The 14,798-nt window shown below is 34.4% G+C and overlaps 1 protein-coding gene across 1 annotated transcript in view; it reads left to right on the top strand.

The window, feature by feature from the left end:
* Positions 1 to 14,798, top strand: part of MALRD1 (MAM and LDL receptor class A domain containing 1) — a 236,730-nt gene that overhangs the window by 132,892 nt on the left and 89,040 nt on the right. The window contains exon 29 of the mRNA XM_085565894.1: positions 10,361 to 10,541. Coding sequence (XP_085422020.1) covers positions 10,361 to 10,541 — 181 coding nt within the window. The remainder of the gene's footprint in view (positions 1 to 10,360; positions 10,542 to 14,798) is intronic.

The following is a 14,798-nucleotide window of genomic DNA, read 5'->3' as shown; positions in this document are numbered from 1 at the left end:
TTATATCCCAGAGAACATCCCCCTGCATCTAAGTAGGAATGACGCCTGACTGACATTAATCACTCTCTCATACATCTGAAAAAGCATATATGATGCACTTTGATGATTAATAGAGAATATTCATGTCAGTCCTCATCCTGCAGATTTGTCACTTTGAAGGGTCAGATTAAATATTTATTAAAACCGTAAAAGTTTGAATGACAGTGTACAAGAAGTAACAATTGCTATTGTCAGTCTTAAGAATTATTAGTAATCTTTTAATTATATTGTCCTGTATGAAAGAACCTTACTTTTCCTAAATAAGTTTTGTTTACATCAGAGATATTTACTTCTTATTCCTTTATTTTATCAAATTTTATTTTCTTTTTCTCTCACCAGAATTTTTGTAAAGTATGTTTTCCTACATCTTCCACTCAGTATTATGCAGAGAATCATTAGAGGTCAATTGCCAAATTGAAATATTGACTAAAACAAACAAAATCTCTGGAAGATTCCAGATGCTTTGTCCAGCTGAATTGGGTTTGCCTTGAGGTTTTATTTTACAAGGCTGCTATAGTGATAATTCTTTAATTCTTCATGCACAAATTTTCACATTTTCAAGAGTTAAGAGGACTTTCACACAGACTGATTCCTTCATTCCCACTTTGTGGAACTGATCTTGTCAACACTGTGACACTGTGAGTAGAATGCTTCTGACCTTAGCAAGTCTCTGTCAAAGCGTCAGAGGAGGAAAGTTGTGCTGCCAGCTCGTATCCTGCCTGCCCACTGTGTCACTCAAACAGTTCTTTGATCCATGATTTGTGAAAAGGAAAGGTCCTTCACCAAAGCCACCCTGGGCAAGCACACCCTGGCAGTGTCTGCTCTGTTCTGCAGGCCTGAGGTGTGAGTTTTACCCAAGTCCCAGTTTCACTGTGGCTGGCTGTAAGCACAGACTTCTCAGACACTCTGTTCTGCCATCCTCCTTCCTGGTGAGTGCTCTGAGGTGCATCATGGATGCCACCACTGGTTCTAGAGTTATTAGGGGTATGCACCTCCTGCTCAGACACTTGTATTCCTTCTCTCAGTGATATCCAAACTGATGAAGGAAAAAAATTAATGGGGAAAAATAAAATAAGAAAAAATGAAAAAAAAAAAAAAAAGAAGAGAGGTGAGTTAAAATGCATAGAAACACTAAAATTTAATAACTGACTTTTGCCTCCCATCTTTCAATACGGTATCCAAAGTATTCCCTATAGGAGGAAAAACATGACAGATTTGAAGTTTCCGTATGTCTGCAAACAACTATTTATGATCTTGATTCCTAAACTGTTCTCTTACATCTATTAATCTACATGCTCTGCATTTGTGTAGGTAGTGCATAGAAGTAAGGGGGTTATTTTTTTTTTAATCCATGGAATCTATTATTGCACAGCATTTAGCACACTGACCTTGTTTGACAATAGGGAGGATTGTAACAGGTGTCCAGAATCTTAGAATTTTGGTAACTGTGATTATTTCTCAAAATTGGAAGCTTTGCTTTTCCACAAATTTGCAGTTGCCTCAATTCTAAGATGGGAACATTCCAAAGAGAACAGTAAAATGTGATTAAAACAAAGGTGTAACAAGGTTTGAGACAAAACAGAACTAAGTTGCTTGAAATGCTAATAGTCTTATAAAGTGGCTTTGATGCTTACAGTTACTTAGAAATAGAACTGAAGGAAAAAAAATGTAATCCAAGCAATCAAAATTATATCCCTTAAGCTATTTAAAACCCAAAATCAAACAAAGGGGGATTATGACAGGAAATTTAGAAGAAATATATGCATTTGAGGAGAAAGAATGGCTGGAAGGGCTAGGAAATGAGAAGAGGATGAAGTAGTACAAAGTACCTAATGAATCCTCTTTTACAGTGAATTGTTTTATTTCTCTCTTTTAATTGGTAAGGATAACATATGAAATGAAGATATATATTTTTAAGAGCCTAAGCACATAAAAGTATATTTGATGGAAATACTACCATGGGAATGTAAAGGGATGCAAATGTCAGAAAAGTCTGCTTGGTTATAAATGAAAGCTGACTATAATGATATCTATTAGATTTAATAGTTGTGACAGGATAAATCAAAGTTATAAGAAAGTGAAGTACACAGACTAAGGAAAAACAACAAATTATTCTTGCCTTTCCATTATAGATTTCCAAAATAAGTGGGTTTAAAATGTAATTTTATCTTTTTTAAACAAGCAATGTAACTGTCATTCCTTGCAATGTGTACCTGCATAAAACAAACTGCTATCTCCACGTGAATTACCAGTCACTTTTTACCAATGCATCTTTTAAATTGTCTTTCCTCAACTCAGCAAATTGAGCAAATAATTCTTACTATTTCAGAATTTTACTTCTAGAAATATGGCAAATACTCATGGCAGGGTGAGGTGTTGATGCCTTTTGATGCTCTGGAGGAATTCACAGAGATTCCAGAATTCCTAACAGGTGCATTTTTAAAAAAGGAATTTTATCTGCAGTACACTTATTCATCTAGCTTTTTTCATTAGAATGCTTGGGGTTTTTTTTGCTGAAATGTGTAGTCCTTTATTATAGTGATGTTAATTTAGGAAATGAAAATTGGGGAAAAGATATTTCAGAGAATGAAAATAATCTTAAAACTTTACACAAAGGAGGAAATTAAAGGGTTGGCTGGATGGGTTTTGTCATTAACTCTTATTATGAAAACCTACTGAGACTAATACAGACAGCCTATAATAAAAGGCTTGAAAGCTGAAATATCACTGTTTCATCTTACTGTTTTCCTTTTTTCTATAATGCATTTTGAAAATTCATTTTTTTGTGTGATTTTTATAAATTATCTTCAAAAGTGGAGCCAAATTTTTGTGCATGCTGATGTACATAGGTAGCATATATATATGTTGCCTGGATCAAATAGTTTCTCCAACATGTCATTTGATCAGCTTCATGTTTCCTTTTTAAGTGTTTTTTTACTGAAGATAGAGACATAATAAATAGCTTGCCTGGTTCCTACCATAATTTAACACTGAAAATTTTGAGATTTTTAATGCATTCTTATCATTGCTGAGAATCATGAATTCTCATTTAAGTCATGGAGCTTGAGTAAGTTCATCAGTATCATATTCCTAAAGTAAAAATCATCCTGTTGCATACTTGTCCCTAATTTGTCCCTGCTTTTTTGAAACATTACTTTGTAGATTCTTGCTGTTTTCTTGCCTGCTTTTTTGATGTTATTTCTTCATTTCTGCTACCTCAATTTGCTAAAAAATTCAGAATCCCACAGTGAGCATCTTGCAGCATCCTGCAGCTGAGTGATGGAAGATAGATTTTGAGTTTAAAATCTCTTCCTATATTGAAATAGTTTTTATTTGTCTCAGAGCTATTCTAGGAAGACCCAACAATTTTGGAATTGTGTGTTTAATGCAGAGCTTCAGCGTTCAGATAATTAGTAGCAATTTTCTAAATGTAACAGTAATACTAACCACAATAATTATTTAATAAGAGTGACAAATTTTCAAAAAAATTAGCTAAGGGCAGAGTAATAAATAACTACTACTGTGCCCAGATTTTCCTACATTATTAACAACAACACGTACCAATGTTTTGTTCGGTTTGTTAGCATACACTTATCTACCTTACCCATAAAATGCTGAGTATGTGCCTTTCCCTAAAATAAGGTAGCTGGGTTATTTTACCTGGTGCTGTTGTAAAACACCACTGAGCTGTTTGTATGGAATTGTTGTCAGGCTGACAGTGTGCCAGAGGACACACGTGCTCGCTCATGGCTCACATCTTCATGGCCCTCTTGGCTGCTCTCGTTTTTCTTTGTGTCACTGTGAAGAAAAGATAGAAGAGAGAAAAGAAACAAAGAAACAAAGAAAAAAGGGAAGAGTATCAGAAGGAAAATGTTAGCTTGAATTTTAAGTCTTGGGTGAACAATTATCGACTTCAGTGCATTTTTTGACTAATTTAAGTAAGTTTGATAATTTGATACTCCTGACCATTTAGCACATGTTTGATAATTTGCTACTCCTGACCATTTAGCACATTTATTTGCTTGAATTAAATGTAAGATCAAGTTCTGTATGGTTAATTTTCTGTTTTCAAGTAAAACAGTGTTTTAGAAATTTTTCAGAGAAAATCAGTGAGAAATGAAAAAAAAACTTAGAATCTCTCATATTGTGAATATAACATCAGATGGAGGAGACATGATAATATTTTTCCTTTTTTTATCCTATTTTGATATACAGCATCAGTTTTCAGTTTTATTGTATTTTAAAGCACTTTTGTTTCAAGCTATTTATGAGAGACTAAAGATTAGGAAGTGAGATCTTTAAATTAACCAAGCATTCTGTGTGCAGAGGTAGCATCAGCCAAATCTATAGGAAAGGTGCTCAGAAGCTTCACCAAATAGGGCTCACTCTAAAGCAATGAAACTGAAACAATTAGATAGATGATTTTAGAAGTGTCAGCAAAGATATTAATTGTTCTGTGACTTGGGGAAATACAAATTCATGGACAAGGTCTTTAAATTATGGACAAATAAGGAAAAGCTCTGACTTTTCTTCCTACTGCCTCCTGTTTCTTTGATATAACACTCAGAACTGCACTCCACTCCTTCCTGAGAAAGGGAAAAAACAGGGAAGGAACACAGCTCATCATGGAGTACTTAATTTTTAAACCACTTGGTCAGCCATGAAAAGACTTTAATAATGTTTCACACCAAGGAAAATAAAACTTCATTAAGATTAGGTTTATTAATTAACTTCATTTGCACACCATGAAAATACATTTCATCCTAAAGTAAGAATAAATGCCTTAAAAGTAAACTGTCCTCCTGAAATACTCATAAAACAGAGGGATAACAATGGATCTAAAACTAGAGAAAAGAACAGTGAGAGTTAAAGTCCCATTATGCTCATTCTATACTATTTTTCTGTGCTTTGCATAACATGTTTAAAAGATTCTGGATCATCAAAGTTTGTCAGGAAGATACTGTTTTCAAAGCAAACTGAAAGCAGAGATGTTTTTCCTAATTTTTTATAGAAGTATCTAAAAAGGGCTTTACTCTAAAAAGTCGGAAAGGTGGGTCTTTTGATACAGTTAATCTGGAAAGTATTTTTAAGGTATTAATAACAAAAAAAATATTTTTTTAATGAATAATTTGAAAATATTCTGTCTCTGATTAAAAAGCCCTCAAGGTTTGGTTTGAAAAATCTAGGAATATTTAAGAAATGTTTTCATTGCCTCCATCCATTTGGTAAGCTCTACTTCATTTCCTGTTGCTCTGCTGAAATAAATATCTGATGGGAATGAACCAGGAAAATAGTTTTAACCCAGCTTGGGATATGAATAGAAGGAGAGATGCAGATCAAGAACAAAATCTGTGTTTCATTGTAGATGCAACTAGGAAGGTTGCCTCATAGAAAAATCTTTATCATTGCATCTGGAATACTTACTATATTGCTCTGAAAGAAAGTATATTCACAGGAAGTTTCTTTGCAACATTTTGTAATGGAAAATCACTTGTGCATGCTTTGGAGTCAGTTCCTAATATTGTTCTGACTCTGTTAGAAATTTAGCCTTGAGAATAATAGTGGTCTCTGATGGATAGAAAAAATAATAAACTCAGCCACAAAATAAAAGGAATTCTAAGACAAAAGTAAATCCTTCCTCTCCTTTATTCGTACTATCCCCAGGTGAATTAATGAGGATATCGAGCCAAATAAGTTGTACCTTCCCCCTTGAAGAGCTCAAAAGAGAGGAACACTTTAGATTGTCCTTCAGATGAAGACAAGCACGAGGAAGATTCTGAATTGCAGTGGAAAAAAATCATTAAAAAATAATTCCCCTCAGACCATCAGAAAGCAGATAAAAATCCTCTGAATATGAATATGAATTTTCTGATAGGGCTGGGCATACAGACCTGCAGATCTAAACAGGTTGTGTCCATCTTAGAAGTAATTTTACCATTTTCTGAGAGTGTTTATTACTCAGAATAATGTGCCAGTGGAAGTGTAGGACCCACTGCTGCAAATCAATGCAAAGATATGACCTTTACTGTCGAGTTTCCCTTAATGATGCCTCCTCACCTCAGCCTGACCTTTCACTACGTCCAACCCACAGAGGGCAGTGATGTGCAATTAATAATAATTTTCAGAGCCTTAAATGAAAACACCGTCTGTTTTAGGCAGTCTAAGTATTTTTGGGAAATTACAATTTTTTTACTTGATCTGGAAATAACATTGAACTCTTGCAATTTCCCAGGTTGAGTTTAGGGAATTAAAAAGTACAGCATTACAAAAGAGAATGTAAAAATTATGTTCTGGGGAAATTTCTGGAGCCTTTTTGTACTAGTATTCCTGGTAATAGTCTGCACTAATAAATAGTAAACCATATACTGGGAAGAAATAGACCTAAAATAGAAACACTCATGCAAATCTAGGATATGTTCTATTGTATCCTGTGGTCTAGTCACCTGTAAAACTTATAGCATGACCAGCAAAATCTTCTCTTTAACCATTTTTGTCTGCATAAAGCCTTTTTATCAGCAGTCTGTTGGACCACAGAGGCTTTTGTCACCAACCAGCCCAGGCTGAAAAGAAATCTACACTCAATATGAGTAGGTCTCAGCAAAAGAATAACCTCTTAAAAGCAGAAAAAAGGTGACATATTAGCCTCCAGCTTTCACTGAGCTCAGCTCAGCTCCACTGAGCATATTTCTGCATGTCATATATCTCTTTGAAATGTCTCTCCTTTACATTAATATATGTGTTCAAGAGTGAAAGACATTGAAGGATTCATGGATGCAATGGGCAGGTCCAAGCACAGAATTATTTTTCTCTCCACCTTGGGCCATATTTTTGTTTGTTTTATAAGCAAACACATTCCAAAGATATGAAAGAAATGCCAAAGCACAAGACAGATTAAAAAGCTGGAGTATGCACAAAACAAAACAATAATTAATGAAACAGAATCTGCAAAGCTGCAAAGAAATGATCCTCTCATGCCAAGCATGTGTCCAGAAGGGTATAGCTTACAGCCCTGGGCCAAACCAGCTTCACTCCCTGGGCTGGGGAGAGGAGGAAAGCCAAGTTTGCTGCTTGTCTCTTCCTTTCTCACCTCCCTTGGGTGCTTGATGCAAACAATGTGCAGGGCTTATGACTTTGAAGGGACTTAGCATTGGAACAGCCTTCATACTGTTATGCAGGGGGTGAGGGTGCTTTTCATTTTGGTATGTAGAGCTGTAGCTGAGCAAGTGAAAAATCAGCCTGTCATGCTTCATGGAGTTCTACTGTGGTGTAGGAACTCCTTTTGTATGTGGAACCCAGACAAGAAGAGAGATGTCTCTTCTGCATTTTATTTGTGTACTCATATTCAGTAACTTGTGAAGTGCAAGGAGACTGCCATGAAGTTTCCAGCTGGAAAAATTCTTCTTAACAGAAAATATTTCTGTGTCTCATTGTATAAAAAATGCCCCAGTGCCTATAATTGCATATGTTATGGCTATGATACCATATACAAATTGATTGCTACAAAATTTTTTGTGGTTATTTCTAAAGAAATGTGATCCCTATCTCTTGTTACTTGTAGCATCCTTTACTCAAAAATCAATGTGATAAATGCAATGTTAGGCTGAACAGAATGTCATGTAATTAAATATAATGTGAAATCAATCAAAATCTAGCTAGCAGCAGGCATGAGGCTCATACTCTAGATAACTGTGTAACATTTAAAACCTCCAGATTTTATATAAATACTTATCTCTGTGTATTTTATAAATATCCAGCTATCTTCATACAGTCGATCTTACATACATCTAGTTTTGTAATAAATTTGGGGCTTAATGGTCATATAGAAATAAGTTTTGAATTTTCCATCATCTGCAAATGTATGAATATACAGCAAGTCCCTTATGATTCACCATTATTTTAATCTACTTAATTTTAAGTTTCCTAAATCTACCACTAATACACAGCACTGAGATACTTTTTTAAAATTAATCAGTGATTTATTATGAAAAATATTAATGAAAATTATTTGTATTCCAAAATGTTGTCAAGTGCAGACAGAAGAGGGTCCATATATAACAAATGGATAAAATGTTTAAAAGTGCATATTTTCTAAGGTGTGGGGTTGTATTCTGTGTTGGAGAATACAACAGGCTAAATGTAACTCATCATAACAATCCATTTTCTTCATGTCAGGAATAGGTGGAAGGTGTTTGCAGACTAAGCAAACTACCCCAATAATAAGAAATACTCTCCTGGAGGCTGTTCAAAAATATCAGAATCAATGGAATAGATATCACTGAGCAATTTAAATAAGTTATTGATGGACAGAAATAATAGGAGTAAGTTTAAAATAGATTTGCCACTCTGTTTTACCATGTTTGAAATCAGCTACAATTACTGTATCTACCCTTTTCGAGCTCAGTGTTAATACAGAGCCCTCTAAGCTGTGTTTCTATACTGAAATGTACACAAAAGTTTTACAAAAGGTCTTACTCTCATGCTGATTCCAGTCTCCCTTAATTGCACTGATTATAGGCTTCTTCACTGGGAGGGTGGTCAGTTCTTCACCCCAGGGAGGTGATGACAGCAGGAAGTATGTCTGAGTTCAAGGAGCATCTGGATGATGATCTTGGTCATGGTTTAGTTTTAAGTACTTCTGCAAGAAGCAAGGAGTTGGGTTTGAAAATGATCATGGGTCCCCTTCAGCTTGAGATGATCTATGGTGCTATGACTGTTAGAAGAATGGACTGCTGATGTGATGGCACATAGAGTTAGGAGTTTTACTGGGAGAAATTCATTAAGAACATCATTACCAATTGTCATCAACTCCAGAATTAGTGGTGCAAAACACTACTAAGGTCCTGTTATATTATTTTCACTTTAATGGACTGTGTCATTGACTTTAAACAAATGAGACATAACTGATGAAGCAATGCCTAAACTTGCATCTGTAAGTGCTTGTGTGCTCAGATATCATGACTTAGAAAAGGCTGCTATCACCACTGGTCTAACATTGTTAGTTATGTGCAGAAATAGAGTTATTCAGCTGGATATCTATGACTTTACATGAAGTTATGGAAATTCATCTGTTTTTTTCTTTCCTGCTTAGAATTTTAAAGTAAAGTTGCCATCATTTTCAAAAGTTCCTCTACTGTTCATTATGATTTTCCACAAGACCATTGCCAAGCCGCACTTCAAATGTGTCTATGCTTTGTTAGGTCTGAAGGCCTTATTCTAAAAGATATCAACAATTCTGTGAGTTCCCTGATTCACAAACTAATGTAATATTTGTGTGCATGCTTGCCTGCACTTTCTTATTCAGAATACAATAGCTAAAGGACCGAGATTCATTTTCTCATCATAAATATGCATAAGACATTAACATAAATCTGATCTAACAGGTTCACCATGGATAAAGAAATGTAATTAATTTTCTTCCCTGTCTATTTTACTGCTGTCTCTATTTTCCTTAGATTTTGCTTGTTCATGTACTACAGTCTCATAACCCTTGTTATGCATTATATTTAGCTGCTTGATGCATCTCACAGTGTTTTTCTTAACCCCAGCTGAAGTACTAATGGCTTTTGCTAAGAAAAGAGTAGAAAAAAATTTCTTATTTACAGTTTAGATGGTTAGTCAGACAGTCACAAAGAAAAGTAGATTTAGACATATACAAAACTTAGGCAAATTTTTCCTTTTGCTGTCATCATTTATATGTATCCTCCATTTACAGCAAGGAAAATTAGTGCATCTGCATTCTAACACTACTACTATAAAATTAAGCATGTTTGCTGCTGACTTGCCAGATAGGTAGCATGATAAGAGGTCTAAAGAAAAGCTTTAAAATATATTAGTGTACTTGTGAGTCAGAGTATTCTTATTTACCTTCAAATAAGCTACACTAAATCTATGGTTATCCCATATTAATTTTTCCTCTCCTTTTTCACCATTGTCACAATTTTCTAAAGATAGATGGATACAATTTAAAATGGTAGAGTAGCCTTGGATCCAGTAATATATCCTAAAAACAAAGAACAGTTTGTATAAAGTTAAATATAACCCTAAGAAAATTGATGGTTTTGCAGTTCAATCACACACAAAGTAATTTCTCTACTGAGATTTTATCTGCTATTGATGGTTGTTATTTGCACAGTACTCATCTAATTTAACTGCCTTTCCTATTATCCTAGCAAATAATCTGTTTGCTGGCTCTTGTCACAACTGCATGGGCATCTTCAAGTCTTCTTTTTGTTTTGTTTAGTTTGGGTTTTTTCCTCAAAACTTGTGTTTGATAATCCATACTTGCATGTATCTTACTATACATAATTCATTTGAATTTCAGACTAATGATGGGATTGTGAAAATATGGAGTGAATCAGGAACTCATGGTGATGAGTGGAACCAAGTCAAGTTACACTTGGGGAAGCTAAGGAATTTTGAAATTATCTTTGAAGGCATTCGTACCAGAGATCTGGGAGGAGGAGCAGCAATAGATGACATAGAGTTCCACAACTGCACCACAAGTAAGTTCAAGAGGAAAGGTTCTAGAAGGTCGCTACATGAAATATAGGAAGTTCTTGTTAATTTTTAAATACATCATAATTTTACTGTTATCATCATAATTTCACTACTCATAAAATCAGTTATGAATAAATTGTTTCTGGTCTTGTAACTTTAAAACTCTTTTCTGCACACACGTTTATGCGGTGTTCTCACACTAAATTATGGCAGATAAATCCAAGAAATTACTAAGGTTTTGTTTCCTTTATTTATTATGTTTTGAGTAAAAGCTTTCCTTCATTAATGCATAGGTAAGTTGTTGAGTCTGTGATGTATATAACAATTTTCTATAAACTGTGTCAGATTATAATATATGCAACCTTTGGCCTCTGTGTTTTATTATAAAGTCTCTTGCCATAAAAATAAGTGGAGACTACAAATGAACCTTTATCAGTATTCTTTTCCCAGTTCAGTTGAAGTGTTAAGGTCAGCAAAATAAAACTTTTGACTCCTTCACAGAATACTCTATTTAATTAATATCTCTGTAGACATAGGCTAAAATAAGAACAAAGTTTGCCCTTATTAAAAACAACTAAAGCAACAGCAACAACAATCAAAAAAATCCCAAAAAATGCCCACTCATAAAACTCCAACAAACCACCAAACAATAATAAAAGAAACGCCTAAACCCAAGATGATAAATACTGAGTAGGTAGATCATGGCTTCTCTCAGGAAAGTATGTGGTCTTTATATCTTGTAGGAAACAGTGTGACACAACATAAGTGATTATGTTAAATGAGGTGCTGATCCCACATATCAGCACTGTATGAGTTTTGTGGTAATTTTTGAGCAAGCTTTAATCTCCTGCCATAGACTTGATGCCCATCATAAACTGAAGTATGAAAAATGAACTTCAGAAGAACACCACTTGATCTAGTTTCATCTAAAAAATGAAGGGTTTGCAATCAGAAATTGTATAATTCAAAGAATGGAAATGTGCTGCAATCTGGAACCTTCTTCAGAATTGCACTTTAAGAAAAATCTAAGGCAGATGTACTCAAGACCTCTATGAGCATTACTGAGCCCCTTGTCTTTTTTTGAAGTGTTTCATTCTCCTCATTGCTGTGCATGTTATTGTTCACCTAAAAACAAAGGTAGATAAGTAAGGATGCCCTGGTAGGAGATGGTAAGTCAATATTTCTCATCTTGAATAACAAATTAAACGCTGGTCTCTCTTGCCATTTGTTGCCAGTTGTGTTCACATGTATTAATTAATACCAGTGGGGTCTAGTTAAACCACATTTCTGAGATTCGGTTCAGTCTTGGAGCTACAACAAATTAAACACTTCATTTCACAGTCAGATTCATGAAAATATTCAGCAAAAGAAAAGAGTAGTTTATTTTCTTAAGGAAGAAGTAACATCTCTGTTAAGTTCATAAAGATGATATCAACATATCCTATTATAGTGTAAAAAATATTTCTTCTTATTCTTAAGTCCACATATTATATAATAATCTGTAAAATGACATCATATAATCAAAACTGGAAATATTCTGCAGTTGTCATTGCAAGGAAGGAAATTGTTTCAATGACGATTTGGAAAGCCGTCAGATTAAGGACCCTCAATTTCTTAAAATGTTAAGATTGCTGAAATTTACATTGGTTTTAGTCTATGACCCTACAAATCTGAATGTCAACATTGTTTTATAACAAGTCTTGCATTAAAATACCTTTGCAGTGAAACAGTTCAGGAAGTAACTTGGTTTATTACTTTATAGCAACTATTTGTTTTACAGCACTGCTTCAGGAAGAAGCTCTGTTGGGAAAGGAGTTGCACCAAGTGCTGCAACTGCTTTCCCATACAGCTTCAGCACAGTCATATTCCTGTGTATTTTGCAGAAAATTATTGTTTATGGAGACAGATGATTCAGAGGAGGCTTTTCTCATGGAAGTTTGATATGTAAAATTGAAGCTTAATTTGCAATACAAATTTTTAAAATATTTATTTAAGAAAGTTGGTGACCCAAGATGCTGATCCTTTATAGAGTTGTAACTTGCATGGTCCTTGCTCTTGCACTCTAATAGTATACAGTCTTTATACACTCAGGAATCATTTCCTTACAGCATCTCTGGTAGTGTATGCTAGGTACAGCAGGGTTATCATTAAAGTTTAGGAGTATGTATCCTGTGGGAATGTGTTCATGTTTATGCCTTTGCTTTCCAGCAGGATCAGAAGCCTATCGTTTGTTCACTTTTCAGCTGTATCTGTGTGCATCTGTGAACATGCATGTCTGTAAAATAAGCAAAACAAACAAAGCCTAAAAAAACAACCCATTGCCCATCACACCTCACCTCATCTCTGCCCCCTGATTTTCTTATCTGTATGAGGACACTCAGCCTCAAATCAATGTTAAAAGGGAATAATGTTGTGCCTTTCACATTAGCTCTGCATTCTGCCTATGATTTTTTGCCTTCTACTCCACAAGTTGATACCTGCTTGCTTAATTTTCCCAAGACTTTTGGTATGCTGACCTTCCTGTTGACATGATGACACAAAGGAGCCTGGTCTGACCTTTCTCATTCTTGTTGTTATTGATTCTTTACCTTTGTAGAACAAACAAACAAAATACATTTTGCCAGTTTCTCAAAAATAACATTTCCCACCTGACCCAAGCCTGGAGCATTCAGGATAGAAAAAGCATGTCATGTACAGATTGTACTTTTTGCAGCAGAGTTCACAGTATTATTGTGTCTGTCATAACAAAGCTAAAAGTCAGCAAACACAATCTTACTGTGGCCAAACTCAAAAAGAAGAGCAGCATACAAAGGAGATGGGGAACAGGGGTTTCTGATCAACAAAATGACTTGATTTACAGCACTTACAGTTCTGTGTTTGTAGCTGTAGGATTGCTGGGCTATACATACAAGGGTTGTATGTAGGGCAGCTGAATTCACATTTCTATTTTCTACTTGGTCTTATTTTGTTAAACTGAGATCTTACATATTATGGTTATTCTGGATGTATTAATTACATAAACAGTGGAATATGACATGCACAGAAATAACTAGGAGATAGAAAATAATTAGGACTTGAAAACAGGTTTAAAATAAACAGAATGGAGTTGAAATGAGAATGCCTTAAATTGAATGGAAGAAAATAATTGCATATTTATATATTTATAGCTGCTTCTCAGCAGACAGCATTTAGTGGTGAAAACTAATGTAAAAGCAATTCTGGAGCTTTCAAATATTTTGGGATAACCTCCTCCTCACAGACTGTCCTTTTGGAAGCTGCTGAAGGGTATTCCTGGAACATGGTTTACAGTCAGCACAATAAAATAATTGCTTCTTTGCAGGAATTATGTACTCAGTTGAGAGAGTGAAAAGGGAAAAGAGGGGCAGCCCATGTGATATTTTACATGTGAATATTAGATCTGTTTTCTACAGTATGGTAATATTCAATGGTTATACCATTGTTAAAAATTTCTAAATACTTATTTTATTTTATATGTATGTATTTTACATGTATTTTCCTTCAGCTTGCTTCCATGCAGTGTTTTATAAGCTGTATACATCATATCTGCACTGAGGTGGCTTCTTTGTTCTTCACTTACATAGCCCATTTTATATGAGGATTTCCAACTGATTACAGAGATTTTTTCACTATTTCCTTTCAAAAATTAATTTGTCAACAGCTTCTTTATCTGTAGTAAGTGACTCTACTATGGTCTGATCTTCTGAGGCCCTTTCTTTCAAGGCTATTTTTGTCAGATCTCACTAATTTCTATGGAAGTGAAGGACAAGAAGAAACTGTGGGTTTATTGGAAATAAGAACTCTAGGATATATTGTCAAAAATCAAATGAAACAAAGATATAAAAGAGTTTGTTTTGAGAGAGTAAGAATGTTCTGGTAACAAAAATGGGTTAAATTCCAAATCTGATACATTTTATTTTACAGGTTAAATTAAAAAAATATGAAATATAGTGAAATTACATCACAGCTAGAAAAAAGTTGTTCTTAAATTAGCTGATGTACTGATACTTTTTTTTCACTTACTTGTACAATAACTCTTTACACAACTTCATTGACACTGTGTGATCTGAATGGAGTTTACTGTCATCATTTCATGTGCTTTTTAATAAGTGACCGTTAATCTTGGCAATGAGGTTATTTGCAAGCTGGAAACAAAATGTCTCCATTTTTGCCTTAATAAAAAGATAAAGTATCTATGATGGTCATGCAGAATAATCCCTAATTATAAATTAATTTTTTACACT

The sequence above is a fragment of the Lonchura striata genome, chromosome 2, assembly GCF_050655825.1.
Source record: "Lonchura striata isolate lonStrDom1 chromosome 2, ASM5065582v1, whole genome shotgun sequence".
Lineage (NCBI taxonomy): Eukaryota > Metazoa > Chordata > Aves > Passeriformes > Estrildidae > Lonchura > Lonchura striata.
The sequence above is the reverse complement of the archived record's forward strand: the minus strand, read 5'-3'. Positions and strand labels throughout refer to the sequence as shown.